The sequence below is a fragment of the Bos indicus genome, chromosome 2 (assembly GCF_029378745.1).
Source record: "Bos indicus isolate NIAB-ARS_2022 breed Sahiwal x Tharparkar chromosome 2, NIAB-ARS_B.indTharparkar_mat_pri_1.0, whole genome shotgun sequence".
NCBI classification, from domain to species: Eukaryota; Metazoa; Chordata; class Mammalia; order Artiodactyla; family Bovidae; genus Bos; species Bos indicus.
The window spans coordinates 102,350,064-102,364,438 of NC_091761.1; the positions used below are offsets into that span (position 1 = coordinate 102,350,064).

Here is a 14,375-nt window from a genome sequence, read left to right on the forward strand (position 1 = left end):
TGAACAATGAAGTTTATGATTTGCTCTGAACTTCAGTTTTCCATAGCTTACCTGATCCCCATTACTGAACTCAAACTAGATTTTCCTCTGACATCAGCAAGAGCTTTTCTGAAATGTTTGCAAAGCTCCAGGTGCATGGGTCCCTGAATAAATATTATTTCAACACTGATCAGCTGCCTAGGTGAAGACCAAGTTAGGAAAGAGGTCTACAAGGATTTCTTAATGAAAGCAGGTGGCTGTTGATAGCCTAAATAGGTTCAACAATTAGTTAGAAAATTTTTAGGACTTTTGGTGCATCTCCCAAGGGATTTCTGTAATATTTAGAAGGCACTTGTTTAGGAAGATACTCATTCATGCTCCCCTAATAGGGAGAACATATTTTTAAAACTACATATGGTAAGACCAGAAGTTCTGTTTCTAGTAGGGAAAAACTTTAATTTTTGGATTTATTCACCTGCTGAATTTTAGGAATTTCTGCAATGTCAAAGAACTGCCTTCCTATATATGATATGGTTTTCAAGTGTAATTCAAAAGACAATTACCATATTTATTTAGGACGAACCTATAAAACATACTCTGTGGAACAAAGTTAACTTAATAAATAACAGTCCATACCAAGTTTAAGTAAACTTTATCTTCATGCATTGTATACATTAAACATATTATCTACTCTAAATAAGGTCAACATATCTGCTTGACTAGAGTCCCAAAATAAGATGTTGAAACTTTCTCACTATTGTCATTTTATGACACATGAGTTTCTTCCCTGATAAATTTAAAATGCATTTATTTTTCACCTGTATTTACACTTTGACTCAAATTAATCCTTGTTCAAGCCATACTACCTATATGAGAAAAGTTAAAACCTATTAGCAAGAGTATACATAGTAAAAAAAAATACTGTAAAGTTTAAACATTGTTACCAGCACTTAGGCAAATTAAATTCCCAAGAAATATTTTTTTCTGAAATGTATTTATTGGCAATAGGGTGTGAAATAAACTAAATCAAATTTCACATCTCCTTCAACGATGTTTTTGAAACTCTGAGTAATGACCCAGGTTGAGTCATTAATGCAAATCCTCAAAACTTAAATAGTTTCTTGATGCTTTTCATTTTGAGACATCTTTTAAAGAAACAACAGATGCCTCTCTACATGCAGTCTAAAAATCAATAGAATTAATCAATAATGCTCTCCACAGGTAATAAATGCTGAGAAGCATTTCTGCCTATCCATATTGATTGGGAGAATTGCTTCAGATTGGTTCTGATGTGTATAAAAATCATTTCCTTATTGATCAAAGCCTCCCTTCTCCACTCTGATATGATATTTCATATATGGCATACAACTGTTTTAGACTTCATTCATGTATATCTGTGATAAATTTCCTATGATTTGTGTATGAGACTAATTTGAATGAAATATAAATTGGGTGTTTTTGTTTCTGTGGGGAACCCATTGCTTGAAATTTATTTAAAGCATGAATAATCATGAGAAATTACTGAATTTATTCTAATGAGAAAGGTAATGATGTTCTTCATTCACATTTTCTTTATTTGTAATAAGCTTAAAATTTTTGAGTTTGCTTCTGTTTATTATAACAGAATTCCATTTATGCATACACATGCATTTATACAGAATAATGCTATTCCTGGTGGTATAAATAATAGAAAGCTGCATAGTTTTAGTCAACAGTTGACTCATATTGCTGGCAACTTATATTTTGGTTACATGATCAAAGATACAAGTGAACATTCTGACCTTTTAACTAATGTGTGTTGTATGTATATACATATAATAATAGGAAAGTATGTCTTCTAAATTAACTGTCTAATAATAAGTGTATAATTTTAATAGATATAGCATAGTTTCATTAAACAGGACTCTATGCATCTTTGATCCAAACAATTGCTTTGGCTAATAGTACATGATAATTTGTGGTTTATTTGGTAAATATTATTAGATCAATCAAGGACTTTTCCAAGAAAGCTCAAATTCTAATTCTTGATACATTAACTAGTGTTGTGAAGTATAACCAAAACCTGTTATAACATATAATATTGACAGGTCTGTCAATATAACTTGGTAAATTCCATAACCATATACTGCCTATTTTCCTCATCTGACTGTTCCATTACAAAATGGCATTATTCTGGTCAGTATATAAACTATTGTGGAAAGTACCACTACCTCCTTTATTTACTGAAAGGCTTCATTCATCTCATGACTTTCATTTGGAATTTCAGGGACTATGAATTATAGTCAAGTCCAAATATCTCTACTTTAGATAATTTCACTTTATTAATCTAACAATTTGATTTTTGTCTTTTTTTTTAATTCTGAAGGAATCTCTGATGCAAAACAAGTTGAAATTTTTCAACAAAAGAGAGTAGTTTTATTGGATAAAATATGTCCACTGTATTCAAAAATACTATTTGGGTGAGCTGAGGAACTGTCAGTCAACGTTGAAAGCATAAGTATCGGAAGGAAGGTGTACTCTGGTTTGTTTCCCCTAGAATAAAACTAAAGTTTATAACATCTTAACACTTACCTTTTCTGCTCACTAAGGCTATGATGAATCTTGGGCACCTGATTGGGCTCTATGAGCTCTAAAAGAACAAAAACTGCTTTCCTAGGTCTCTCATATATTCCCAGGAAGCTAATTATACAATAAGACTCCTGGAGTCAACAAGTACCATTAGGGTAACCATAGAAATGAAATTTTTGAAATATTTCTTGTACTTAAATAGAAATTAATTTCAAGTATTCCTGGGAGCAGGCATAGATTCAGCTGGAAACTGAAGCTGCACACCCAAGAGATATTTACTCTGACTCTGTTACATTTTAGTGAGTGCAGCTTAATCACAGTAGGAGAGACAACATTGGGCCAATCAATAAAAATTCATCTGGAGGTATTAGGGCATGACGTGGAGGATAAGAGCTTTAGCTTTTGAGTCATATAGTCCTCATTTCCAGATCCCTCCACTTTAAGCTGCGTGACTTTGGGGGAAGTTGCTTTTCTCTCTCTCATTTTCCTCCTCTATGAAGCAGAGTATGTGCTAGCATACTCTGTAGTTCATAATGTGAACCACAGGTATAGTTTAAAATTCTTAGTAGCCATGTTTTTTAAAAATCTGATGAAATTAATCTTAAAAGATTTTTAATTGAATACAGTGTATCCACTAGTATGGTGCTATGTAATCAATATAAAATGATTAATGAAATATTTTTCATTCTTTTTTCATATTGAGTCCTCAAAATCTGGTGAGCATTTTACGCTTGTAACACATTTCAGTTTGTACTAGCTGCATTTCAAATGCTCAGTCAGTGGCCATATATGAGTAGTGGCTACTATAATGGGTAGTGCAGGTATGTATTCATTTCATAGGGTTGTTGTAAGGATAAAATGAGATAATGTGTGTGAACTGTTTAGAATGGTGTGTGGCAAATACAAAGGACTAAAAAGGTAGTTGTGAAAACAGTTACAACTGAGTATTGACTGCAGCAGTGCTAAACTGGAGTGAAAAAGCAAAAGTATATGACATGATTCTGTTCTAGAGTAATCACAAAGTTAAGAAGGCAAGATAAATACTTAACTATAATGTATGGCATCTTATTACAATATGAATGTAAGAATAAAGTGCCGTAATTGCTCAGAAGAGAAAGAAAGATTTTCCCCATTAGAGATGCCTGTACACCTTGGTGAGGAGAATCATTTTGAACTGGGATTTAATCAATGGATCAATTTTTCTTAGGAAGATAAGGTAAGAGACCATGAAGATGGGTTTCCTGGCTGGCTCGGACAGTAAAGAACCTGCCTGCATCATAGGAGACCTGGGTTTGATCCCTGGGTCAGGAAGATTCTCTGGAGAATAGCAACCCACTCCAGTATTCTTGCCTAGAGAATTCATGGAGACTAGCAGGCTGCAGTCCGTGGGGTCGCTAAGAGTCAGACACGACTGAGCGACGTCACTTTCACTTTTCACTTTCACGCATTGGAGAAGGCAATGGCAACCCACTCCAGTGTTCTTACCTGGAGAATCCCAGGGACAGGGGAGCCTGGTGGGCTGCCGTCTATGGGGTTGCACAGAATCTGACACGACTGAAGTGACTTAGCAGCAGCAGCAGGCTACAGTCCATTGGATCACAAAGAGTCAGACATGACTGAGGAGGATAAGAGAAGGAGGATAACACTTTAATCATGAAGACAGCTATTCTTTAACCATGAAAGACAGAAGAAAATATTCTACCAGAGGAATAATAGAAGCAGTAATTCAAAAGTAAGGAAATGAAAAAATATACTTGAATATGATGGCAGATTTTTAGTGGAGAACACAGAGTCCATGTAAGAGTACACTTGGGTGAGCAGATGCAGATTTGTATTAGTGAAGAGGGCTTAAAAGCCCTGCTAAGATATTATGCTGTTACTCAGTGTAAAAAGGAAACAGTAAAAAGAGCACTGATTTGGAAGTCAAAGATCTGATTTTAACAAAGTTCCACAATTACCATGAATATATTTTCTTATCTTGGGCAAGTCGCTTCATCTCTGAGTATTCATAGTGAGGTGATTAGATCTAAACATAAAATATAACCTGAGCATGTTAAGAGTTGTAACAAATTCTTGTTGTCACTGTTGCTGCTGTTTTTGTTGTTGTTCTATTCAAGTTTATGGTATTTGTTTTGGATGGGAGTGGCATAATTGAAGAACGCTTTAGGAGTTATTGTAGACAGATTTAAAACTAAAGAAAGTGTAACCAAAAAAAATCACCTGGGGTTATCTTTTCAATGGTCCTAACATCTAAAATTAAGGACTTTTGATATTGTAAGCATAACAGTTGAAAATGGAAAAACTGTAGAAAAGAAAAGACACAAGGATAAAGGCGAGGTTGAGGATGGAGAAGGATAAAAGGTATGAAATTGTCACTGCAGTTTGGAGTCTGAAAAACAGAATACAGTAAACAAAATTGAAATGGAAGAGCTAGACAGATAATTTTGCTGGAAATGTGCGAAGGGATGAATCCTTGAGTCTTTTTAGTTTAGTAAGTACAACATATACTCTAGAATGTGTGCATTTAAGAATTGATATATGTGGAAGATGGCTGAGGAATGGAACATGGACTCACTTCCTTCCACAAATACAGCAAATATACAAGTAGAACAATTTCCACAGAACACTTATTGAATGCTGGTGGAAGACTTCAACCTTCCAAAAGGGCAAGAACACCTCCACATAACTGAGTAGGACAAAAGAAAAAGGTGGGGGGAAAGTCTAGATGGGACCTATGCCTCAAGGAGGGAGCTGTGAAAGAGGAAAGATTCCTGAACGCTGGGACTCACCTGACGGCAGATGAGCCTGGCTGGAGGGAGAGCTTTGGAGCCTTGGGGGAGAGTGAAGCAACCTTTATGCACAAGATAAAACAGTAATCCCACTCATGGGCATATGTCCAGAGAGCTGATTTGTTAAGATGCATGCACCCCAGTATTTGTTGCAGCACTATTTACAATTGCCAGGACATGGAAGCAACCAGAGGAATGGTTAAAGAAGATGGGGTATATATTTACAATGGAATATTACTCAGACATTAAAAAAAATGAAATAATGCCATCTGTAGCAACATAAATGGACCTAGATATTATCATACTAAGTGAAGTTAAGTCAGATAAAGCCAAATATCAAATGATGTCACTTATATGTGAAGTATTAAAAAAAATGATACAAATGAATTTAACAGAAACAGTCCCACAGACTTTGAAAACAAACATGGCTAACAAAAGGGGGGAAATCAGGAAGGGGCTGAATTAGGAGTTTTGAATTAACATATATACACCACTATATAAAAATAAATATTCAAGAAAGACATACTGTATAGCACAGGGAACTTTATTCAATATTCTGTAATAACCTATTCAGGAAAAGAACCTAAAAAAGAATGGATACATGTACATTTATAACTGAATCACTGTACACCTGAAACATGGGCTATATTGGCTATATTGGCTATATTCCAATATAAAATTGGCTAAATTGGCTATATTCCAATATAAAATAAAAATTAAAGAATTAATTGATGTGTGTGAAGAATGACTTCTGAAGACCATTGATGTTTAATGTTCAGAGTTTAACAGTATTAAAATGAACCCCCCAAAAAAATAAAAATAAAAAATAAAAAAATAAAATGAACCCCATAATTCTTTTCTTCAGTTTTAAGCATTAAATTTGTGTCTATAAGGAAATTCAGTGGCATTAACAGAGAAGCCCCAAATGTCACACTTATCTGAATTGTAATTTAAGAAAGAAATTTTAAAGTCAGTAAAAAGAAGCAAGGAGATCAAACCAGTCCCATCTTCAGGGAGATCAACCATGAATGTTCACTGGAAGGACTGATACTGAAGCTGAAGCTCCAGTATTTTGGTCATCTGATACGAATAGACGACTCCTTGGAAACGTCTCTGATTCTGGGAAAGATTGAGGACAGAAGGAGAAGAGGGTGTCAGAGGGTGAGACAGCTGGATGACATCACTGATGCAATGAACATAAACTTGGGTAAACTCCGGGAGATGGTGATGGACAAGGAGGCCTGGCGTTTTGTAGTCTATGGGGTAGCAAGGAGTAGGACACGACTGGGCGACTGAACAACAACAAGAAAAAAAGCAAGAGTTTTTAAATAATAAATGTTTCAATTAAAATCCAAACTTTACCTTCTCTGAATCTCATTCTTCATTAGCTAAAAAGGGAGAATATCTACCTGTTAAGATTGAGTGCAGGACATGTGAGGTAACCGGTGGTGCTCTTGGTGCTCAATAAACAATGGCTACTGTGAGTTCATTCTAGCAGACCTGAAAGACGAACTCATCTCTTTTCTTTTCAAAAAATATTGTATATTTATTTCATACCACAACTCCTCTTACATCAAGCATATGTTGACTATTGATTATGCCATTTCATAATTAATGTCAAAAATATTGTAGTAGGTAATATGCAGATTTCCTAAACTTAAGTAGAATTTGTCTAGGTTAAGAGATGAGTGGTGAAAAGATTAAGGTAACTCTTGGGTATTTTTGGTATTTACTCTCAAATTGAATTTTCACACGTTTGTATCTAAAATCAAAAGGCTTCCCTGGTAGCTCAGACCGTAAGGAATCTGCCTGCAATTCAGGAGACCTGGGTTCCATATCTGGGTTGGGAAGATCCCCTGGAGGAGAGCATGGCAACCCACTCCAGTATTCTTGCCTGAAGAATCCCCATAGAATCTTTTGGGGCTTCCCTGGTGGCTCAGACAGTAAGGACTCTGCCAGTAGTTTTTTAAAATGCCAACATTTTACTAATATTTGCACATTTTGTTAATATGCAATGAGTTTCAATTTTTGTTGGTTCACCCAAAGTGATTTCATATACCCAGATACAGTGTTACCACTTGATTTCCATGGGCTATTAGAGTTTATATACATCAAGAGATTCAAAGATTCAAGTTTTTATACCAAATCCAATTGAGACTGCTTTGTTCAAGATATTAAACCTGTATTTTTTTTCAAAAATTTTCTTTCTAAAACAGAGTATAAAGAAGCTCTATAATGTTAAGTATATTTAGTACTAAAATTTGAAAGAAATACTAATTTTTTAAAGATCTATTGGCTCATTTATTGGCTTTGAGTAAAGGCAAAATTAGCCAGAAGAAGTTGGCAAATTAATCCAAAGGAGTAAAATGAATAGTAATACAAGTTATCCTCATTCAAACTCATTGGTCAGCAAAGAAGATAGTGATTTAACTGACAAGAAATTATTCTGAATTATTGATAGATGAAAATAAATATTGTTTTTCAGAGATGTGTGGGTCAGAAGATAGTCATAATCATTCATTATTGATATCTACTGATTTACATAAAAAATAACACTTAGAAAATTATTTCAATCTTCTCCCTGGACTGCCTACTTTCTCCCTATTTGGTAAAAGTCTGGGCATCCTGATAACATAAATGTTAATCAAAAAAGGAGCAAGTCATTTTTTACATAATACATGTTGAAATATTTATATTTTTAAATACCTTTATTTTTAGATCATTGTTGATAAACTATAATGCTAAGTATTTTAATCATATACTGTACAGTTCAAGTTCAGTCGCTCAGTTGTGTCTGACTCTTTGCGACCCCATGAATTGCAGCACGCCAGGCCTCCCTGTCCATCACCAACTCCCAGAGTTCACTCAGACTTATGTCCATCGAGTCGGTGATGCCATCCAGCCATCTCATCCCCTGTCGTCCCCTTCTCCTCCTGCCCCAAATCCCTCCCAGCATCAGAGTCTTTTCCAATGAGTCAACTCTTCGCATCAGGTGGCCAAAGTACTGGAGTTTCAGCTTTAGCATCAGTCCTTCCAATGAACACCCAGGACTGATCTCCTTTAGGATGGACTGGTTGGATCTCTTTGCAGTCCAAGGGACTCTCAAGAGTCTTCTCCAACACCACAGTTCAAAAGCATCACTTCTTCGGTGCTCAGCTTTCTTTACAGTCAACTCTCACATCCATACACAACCACTGGAAAAACCATAGCCTTGACTCAATGGACCTTTGTTGGCAAAGTAATGTATCTGCTTTTTAATATTCTATCTAGGTTGGTCATAACTTTCCTTCCCAGGAGTAAGCGTCTTTTAATTTCATGACTGCAATACCATCTGCAGTGATTTTGGAGCCCAGAAAAATAAAGTCTGACAATGTTATACTGTACACCCATGTGATATTTGTGAAATGTGTGCATTTATAATTTAGTATAATCATTCTTATATACCATGCTAAGTGACATTTTAAATAATCTATTTACTCAGGAATTGCATATTAGGAGTCAATGTTTTATTAAAATTTATAATGATTAAATATTTTGTTAAAATGTTATAAAATTTTAAAATAGAAATAATTTTTTCACATTTTTAAAAAGACATATTCAACATGAACATTGTTAGTACAAGTTTTCGTAAATCCTCATGTACTATTTAAAGTTTCATATCTATTGCATTTTAATTCCACTGACCAAGTTTGATGTAGCTAAATCTTCTATCCTTCCTAAATTTTCATTAAGACTGTGACGTTGGTATGACAAATGATTCATCCTGTAGTTTATTTTTTATTGCCAGTCATCAGTTTAGAAAGATAACTGTGCACATGTTTCTAAATACTTTCTAGAGATGTTACCAGTAGTCTGGGATGTTTTTTCTTTTGAGAGTACCACCCATCTCTCTCACACCAGTAGATACTAATGTAGTAATTGGTATATCCTGATTAGTAATTGATACATCCTGATTAGTAATTGACACATCCTGGTAAGTAATTTTGAAAATCTTCTAACCTATAAGCAATTACAGAGAAGGCAATGGCAACCCACTCCAGTACTCTTGCCTGGAAAGTCCCATGGATGGAGGAGCCTGGTAGGCTGCAGTCCATGGAGTTGCACAGAGTCAGACACGACTGAAATGACTTAGCAGCAGCAGAAGAAGTTAAGCATCCCAATTCCCAGTAAAACTAATTTTGATGCCAGACATTCTGTGCCATGTAATAATCCAATATACTTCATAGAGGTGATCAGATCAGATGAGATCAGATCAGTCGCTCAGTCGTGTCCAACTCTTTGTGACCCCATGAACCCCAGCACACCAGGCCTCCCTGTCCATCACCAACTCCCGGAGTTCACTCAGACTCACGTCCATCAAGCCAGTGATGCCATCCAGCCATCTCATCCTCTGTCGTCCCCTTCTCCTCCTGCCCCCAATCCCTCCCAGCATCAGAGTCTTTTCCAATGAGTCAACTCTTCGCATGAGGTGGCCAAAGTACTGGAGTTTCAGCTTTAGCATCATTCCTTCCAAAGAAATCCCAGGGCTGATCTCCTTCAGAATGGACTGGTTGGATCTCCTTGCAGTCCAAGGGACTCTCAAGAGCCTTCTCCAACACCACAGTTCAAAAGCATCAGTTCTTCGGCGCTCAGCCTTCTTCACAGTCCAACTCTCACATCCATACATGACCACAGGAAAAACCATAGCCTTGACTAGATGAACCTTTGTTGGCAAAGTAATGTCTCTGCTTTTGAATATGCTATCTAGGTTGGTCATAACTTTTCTTCCAAGGAGTAAGCATCTTTTCATTTCATGGCTGCAGTCACCATCTGTAGTGATTTTGGAGCCCAGAAAAATAAAGTCAGCCACTGTTTCCACTGTTTCCCCATCTATTTCCCATGAAGTGGTGGGACTGGATGCCATGAGCTTTGTTTTCTGAATGTTGAGCTTTAAGCCAACTTTTTCACTCTCCACTTTCACTTTCATGAAGAGGCTTTTGAGTTCTTCTTTATTTTCTGCCATAAGGGTGGTGTCATCTGCATATCTGAGGTTATTGAGATTTCTCCCGGCAATCTTGATTCCAGTTTGTGTAACATGATGTTAAATAGATAGATGGATACACACAATCTTACAGTCTTTTGAAAATGAGTTCAAGTAAACCTGCAAACCTCACCATGACCTTGCTGACTCAAATCTGTTCAAGCAAAGACACCTTTTTTAAATACCTGCAGCATGGTATTGTTGAATTATATTATGAAATAATATACTTCTGTCATCAAATTCCAATATTATTATTTTCTCTATTTTATTGATCAAATTTTCAGAAATTACTAATAACTTTTACAAATATTTTCAATTATAATTTTTAGAGATTTGACTCCAACAAAATGTTTAAAAGCTAAATTCTTTCCCTTTTCTTTAGGGGCTTTGATTCTGCTTGGTTTTCTTTGCAAAAATAGACAATGATATTTACCACATACCTTGTTATTACATGAAGATGAGACAAAGAAAGTCATTTGATTCTTAGGAAAGTCACAAACAACGGTCTATAGTGTAAGGCTGAAAGTGGAATCCATATGTAACGTCTCAGTCAGCAAAGACTTGGTAGAAGGGGCTTTGTAATAAATATTCATGTCTGCTGCTTTGGACACTCAAATCCATCCTAAGGATCTTTGCTGTGTCAGGCTTTGTTCTAGATGAAGAAGCCCAGTAGATACAAAGGCCATATCTTGCAAATAGGCCATATTTATCATGGTCAACTTTACCATGTTTTAGAGACTATTCATGGCAATTTGGGTTATAATATGTGATTAAATATTTCACAGTGACCTTTATGGCAATATCATTATAGAATTTTTAACGTGGAATGGTAAAGCTCTACTTTTACAGTATATCACCTACTTAACATTGGTCAAGAAGGTGTCACTGATAACAATGCTGTGCTGGATATGACAAACCGAATGACTAAAAAAACCAGACTCTGTATTCAAAGTGCTGGTGACTAAGTGTGTCTCCCTCCAATACCTAGGGTGTCATCTTAAGCAAGTTATTTAACCTTTCCAAACCTCTTTTTCTTCACCTATATAGGAGTTATTATTTTCTTTATCATTAGATATTGTAAGATTATCTGGAATTATAGATAGTAATTAAATTTACTAAATCTAGTGTACAACATGTTGAAAGAGTTTAATGAATTTTAAATGTTATTACTGGAATGATAATATATACCTTCTAAGTATGGTTACATAATCCCATGGACAGTACTAATATCACTTATTTAACCCACACACTGAGCTTATGCAGACATATTTTATTGCTTTTACTTACTTCCAAAATCCCTGATAGTTTGTGGCAGGATTTCTTTAATAAAAGTTTTAGTTGCAATTGTATGTGGATATGTTTTTCATTTTAAGGAAATTATTCACTCACAAATATATGGTATAAAAATTATGAGAATACTCTGTGCTATATTTAGCTCTTTTATGATACAAAATTTTAGCTTAACAGAATTTTGAATTAGACTAAAAATGCTAAGACATCTTTGAAATGGGGGTATTTATTTTCACTTCAAGTCCAAATAAAAGTTTGTTGGACTAATGAGTATCACAATTTTTAAAGTATAAATGCATATTATTATAGTTTTAAGCAGTGATGTAATATAATAAACAAATTTTAGTATAATAAACAAATTTAAGTATAACAAATGTTAAGTATAAATTATCTACTGTGTGTATATATTTATGTATGTATTAGTGTATATATTTATATCTTTGCCATAGATAGTTTTGAATCCTATTTTTAAAACTTTTCCAGAGATAATTCACTTGAAAAGAAAGGTTCATTGTTTACTTGCTTTCAATCTCATCTTCTCAAAATTATTTATTAATTCCAAATAGAAGGAGACTAGCAGGGCATTTTATGACCTTTACATATAAAATAGAGAAATCATTTAATCAAATAATCATGGGATTATTTCCTATACAACCAGGAATCAGTTCAGATTTGTTGACTGACATCTAACATGAGTCTGAATTATAGTTGAAACAAAACTGTATATTTTGTTGCTTGTAAACTGTTACTGCTTGAAATAAAACTTTGATTTCCTTTCTCTCTCCCTTCCTCTCTTCCCCTCTCTCTGTCAGGTCGAGTTTTAGCTCAGGCAAGTGGCAATGGGGTTATCCATTTGCTGGATCTTAAATCTGGGCAGATTCACAAACTGATGGGCCATGAGAGTGAGGCTCACACGGTCATATTTTCTCGTGACGGAGAGACTCTGTTTTCTGGAGGCTCTGACGGCACCATTCGAACGTGGTCTTGACGGTCAGTGTATCCCACTGGGAGGGTATTCCCTTTAAGGCTTGAAAATGCCTCATATTGTCCTAAACCAGTAAATAGCTGGTTAAATGTGTCAGCAGGTAACATTTACAATTTCCTTTAAAACTTGCTTTGGACATAAATGTTAGTGCTCATACAGTTACCAATAAAAAATAATAACTTTCTGCGCATCTGTTTGTGTCTTTTCTTTTTTTCCCTCCTTTTGATAAGAATTCCGAAACAGAGCATCTTTGCTAGTGGTTTGGAAGAAACAGTTTTACAATGACGCCTAATGACAGACTAGATGAATTACAGGAGATTGATTTTGAATGTTAGAAAACAAACTGCAGGAGAACTAGGCTACTTAAAAAAAAAAAAGAAGAATCAAGTCTAAACTGAAAGAGGATCTTAAGTGTAATTATGTATAGCACCGGGAAAGGCTTTCTACAAGCAAAGGGTCAAGTAGAATTTGGGAGCAAACGTTTTCACAAATTCTTTAACAATGATTGTGCTTTATCTGTTAATAATAATCAGAGACTGCAGGTGGCTTAAATCTAAATGCAAAGCTCTTCAGAACTTTCATCTCTGCAGCCCATGCAAGAATGCACTGGATATAGTTACAATGTTTTTTATTTAATTATTTAATTAGTGTTTTATTGTAATTTCAATGCAAATAAGTATCTCGCACGCACGTAAAATGCCTTTTCCCCCTCCTAACGCACGCATCCACAGTATAAAATGCGACTGCTTAGAGAATGCTGTAGTCTGATCTCAAGGAGCAGCTCGGGATTTCGACCTAGCTGGGCTCAGAAGCCAGTTGTTGGCGCTGTCCGTGGTGCTGAGGAATTCCCGGCTGCCGGCAGAATGAGCTCCAAATCAGCAGTCTACAAACTGCTCTCAGAGATGCAGAAACCCAGCTAAAGTTGCTCCTTTCCTTCACGTCCACAGTTAGTATTTTCTGGTGTGTAAGAGGGGATTCAAGCAACATATTGTGGATGATGCTGATGTTATTGCCGGCGGAGTGGGCTTTTAGCTACAGCATGCTGTTGCTGATTTTGATCCTCAGAGCCTAGCCAAATCACCTCTACTGCTGTATCAAACACTGTGTAAGTGAACTCATGTGTGGAGGAGGCATAATCAGCTGGGAAATTTCATAGAAGGATCTGGGAAAAGGCTAAAAATAAGTTCAACATGATTCTGCTCCTGGGGTCTGGATTGCTACAGGACCAGCATTGCTTCTTGCTTTGAATTCTGAAGACAGGTCCAAAGCATATTTCTTATGTGTGTCTGCTGTGTTTCTCTCTGGAAGGGCGGGAGACTGCTTCTTGACTGTGTTTTGAAATGGGAGGTAGAATGGATTGCCTTTAATTCAAGCCTGAAAAATGTATTCTTTGGATAATTAAAGAGAAACTGCTTTCCTAACACAAACGTGATCTTTTAGTTCGTATTGGTCTGTGACCCCCACCACCACCATTTAACCTCCAGAGTGATTAGGTAAGTATATCTTATGACATGAGTTATGTTTGTTTTCTCAAAGAAATAGATGCAGTCATTTTAAATCATATGTAGCAATGTGGGGAGGGGGAAAGTTTAGCTGGGAAGTGATCCTCAGTTTAGCAGTGTTTACTTACTTATTAAAGATCTTCAGATAAACATTTGATTTCTCTAATATTTCTTCTCTTAAGTAAATATTAAATTGCACAAGAGTAGCCCAGTTAGTAAGAATGCTTTTTTAAAAATAATAA

General features: G+C 35.6%; 2 protein-coding genes across 3 annotated transcripts in view; both read left to right on the forward strand.

Moving 5' to 3' along the window:
• SPAG16 (sperm associated antigen 16) overlaps nt 1-12,815 on the forward strand; it is a 1,079,093-nt gene extending 1,066,278 nt beyond the window's left edge. For both annotated transcript variants that reach the window (XM_070771730.1, XM_070771724.1), the window contains one exon: nt 12,459-12,815. In XM_070771730.1, the coding sequence (XP_070627831.1) occupies nt 12,459-12,634 (176 nt within the window). In that variant the 3' untranslated portion in view covers nt 12,635-12,815. The remainder of the gene's footprint in view (nt 1-12,458) is intronic.
• A 596-nt stretch (nt 12,816-13,411) lies between these two features.
• The window catches only part of VWC2L (von Willebrand factor C domain containing 2 like), a 213,461-nt gene continuing 212,497 nt past the window's right edge, over nt 13,412-14,375 (forward strand). The window contains exon 1 of the mRNA XM_019985486.2: nt 13,412-14,124. The gene's annotated coding sequence lies outside the window, so the exon portion shown is untranslated. The remainder of the gene's footprint in view (nt 14,125-14,375) is intronic.